The sequence below is a fragment of the Propithecus coquereli genome, unplaced genomic scaffold, assembly GCF_000956105.1.
Source record: "Propithecus coquereli isolate 6110/MARCELLA unplaced genomic scaffold, Pcoq_1.0 Scaffold35, whole genome shotgun sequence".
In the NCBI taxonomy this organism is placed as follows: Eukaryota; Metazoa; Chordata; class Mammalia; order Primates; family Indriidae; genus Propithecus; species Propithecus coquereli.
In genome coordinates, this window is record NW_012149174.1 from 3,931,078 (window position 1) to 3,933,481 (window position 2,404).

The 2,404-nt window shown below is 35.1% G+C and overlaps 1 protein-coding gene across 2 annotated transcripts in view; it reads right to left on the reverse strand.

Annotated features, from left to right (window-relative positions):
- Positions 1–2,404, reverse strand: part of SEC63 (SEC63 homolog (S. cerevisiae)) — a 77,786-nt gene that overhangs the window by 40,222 nt on the left and 35,160 nt on the right. Inside the window, exons 3-6 of one of the 2 annotated variants that reach the window (XM_012651215.1) lie at positions 1,833–1,951; positions 838–860; positions 478–507; positions 272–291 (exon numbers count right to left, since the gene is read on the reverse strand). The exons of the other annotated variant lie outside the window; for it this stretch is intronic. Of the exons in view, the coding sequence (XP_012506669.1) occupies positions 272–291; positions 478–507; positions 838–860; positions 1,833–1,951 (192 nt within the window). The remainder of the gene's footprint in view (positions 1–271; positions 292–477; positions 508–837; positions 861–1,832; positions 1,952–2,404) is intronic. 2 annotated transcript variants of the gene reach the window in all.

Consider the following 2,404-nt stretch of genomic DNA (forward strand, 5'->3'; position numbering starts at 1 on the left):
AAAAAGCTAATGGTGTCTGTTTGGTGATCCAGCATTGGTATTATTCACTATGACTTCATGAAATCTGATCAACAGATTACAGCAGATGTCTACTGCAAACAATTGAATGAAACGATAAGGATGCTTGCAAGTAAGCAGCTGAGATTGGTCAATAGAGACAGACCAATCCTCTTGCAAGACCACATGTCACACAAACAATGCTGCTCAAGTCATAGAAGCTGGACTTGGAAACTCTCTGTCATCCACCGTATTCACCAGACCTTGCACCAACTGACTACCACCTCTCCCAGGCTTTGAACCACTAAGAAGTGGAAGGAAAGCAAAAATACTCAATTCTCAATAAGCTGTAGAAAACACCTTTTCACTTTCATCGCCACTCACTCTCCAGGCTTCTTCACCACTGGCATAAGCAAGCTACCGTTAAGATGGCAAAACTGTGTGAAAAGTTTAGGTGCATATTTTCATTAATTGTACTACTTCTTGTTTGAGAGATAATAAACTAAGCTTCTGATTCAAAATCGGACATTTCATATTTAATGACCTAATAAAAGAATACAGACATTTAAATATCAAAAATTAATCACAATAAATTAAGTCTGGCTCAAAGACCCCACAAATCAATGGTTAACTGTCTAAGGAATAATCTGAGGAATACTTAAGGTTTTAGCTGCTTGTCTATTCTAATATTAAGTAAACATTTAGTAAGTTGATCTTAATTGTTCCTTAATTAGTCTCAATTTCTATTTTTTTTTTTAAATCAGGCAGCTCCTTGAACCAGAATAGGTTCAAGGAGACTCTTTCCATTTCTATTAATTTTTTCATACTGCTTTTTATTGCCTTTTTAATCTCAGAAAATCTCTCTCAAGGGCCATGACCATCGCAATAAGAAAAATCACATGATATGCAAACTTTTCTTCTACAAAGCAGAAAACTAGCTGATAAACTCTCCTTACTTTGTATTATATGAATGTCTGGATCAAGCCATCTACTAAGCAGAGACTCAAAGTAAAAGAAAGTGGTTGGGGGGCTGGGGAATAGAAAGAGCACTGGATTCAGCTTGGCGACTGACAAACTTGGGACCCCACTCAAGACATAAATTTTCTAGGCCTCATTTTTTCTTATTAAAAAAAAAAAAAAAGCCTAGTAAGATTTCTACAATTAATTTCAGTTCTAACATTCTACTGTTACACTAATTTTCTATTGGGACCCATTAATCTAGTTCAATCAGGAGATCACCTAAGGGGCACACTCAGAAGTTAATGTGAATTACTGTAACAATGACATTAGTTCTTTATAAACCCCCAACCCAGATACAACACATTGCCTTTTTTTTTTTCCCCCTTGAAAGCAGTCTCTGTCACCCAAGCTGGAATGCAATGGTGCAATCACAGCTTGCTGCAGCCTCAAACTCCCGAGCTCCAATGATCCTCCTTCCTCAGCCTCCCAAATAGCGGGGACTATAGGCGAACACCACCACGTCCAGCAAATTTTTTTCATTTTTTTTTTTTTAAAGATACAAGGTCTTGCTATATTGCCCAGGCTGGTCTCGAACTCCTGGTTCAAGTGATCTTCCCACCTCAGTCTCTCAAGTTGCTGAGATTATAGGCATGAGCCACTGTACCCAGCCCAATTCTTAGTAATATGGCAGTCAACAGCTATAGCTTAAAAACATATATATTAGAATAATAATGGATTAGGTATCTTTATTTTAATAAATAATTTAACTGACCAAAATCCGGTTTCTTTTGGCATGTCACAATATTTTTTAGGATGTGGACCTATAATATTTTCATGGAATCATTAAATTAATGTGCATTACATAAAAATACTACTTACAGGATCCAAATTTAATACTTCATAAGGATTGTATTCTTGATATTCTCGGTCTGTTTTGGAAACCTTGTACGCAAGGAATAAGAACAATGCCCATCCTGCAAGCAGAACTATTTTCCTGTTTAAGAAAAAGATAAGTGAATTATAAATAAATACATCTGCATGGCTTTCCTTTAAGAGTTTAAGAGTTTAAAGACGTTATAGCAAGATCAATGAATAAAATAATCTAGGGTAGGTCCTTATCACTATGCTATTGACTCAAATGCTACAATCACTGAGTGTAAACTCCTGTTACAGCAAGAACAGTGTCTTTTTCACCTCTAAATTCCCTAGAATCTAGTACAATGCCTTGCATATAACAGATCTTCTCAGTTGCTATTTGCAGAATTTTAAATACAAAAGTGAATTCAATTTATTAACTTATTCAAACCATTAAATTAGATTAGAATATATAAAGTATTCAGTAAACATTTCATGTAAAAGAGAATTGCTTTGACCTAGCAATTACACTTTTAATAAGATAAACTAAGAAAAACTTAGTCAATTATGCAAAGATAAATAAATAGCCTTG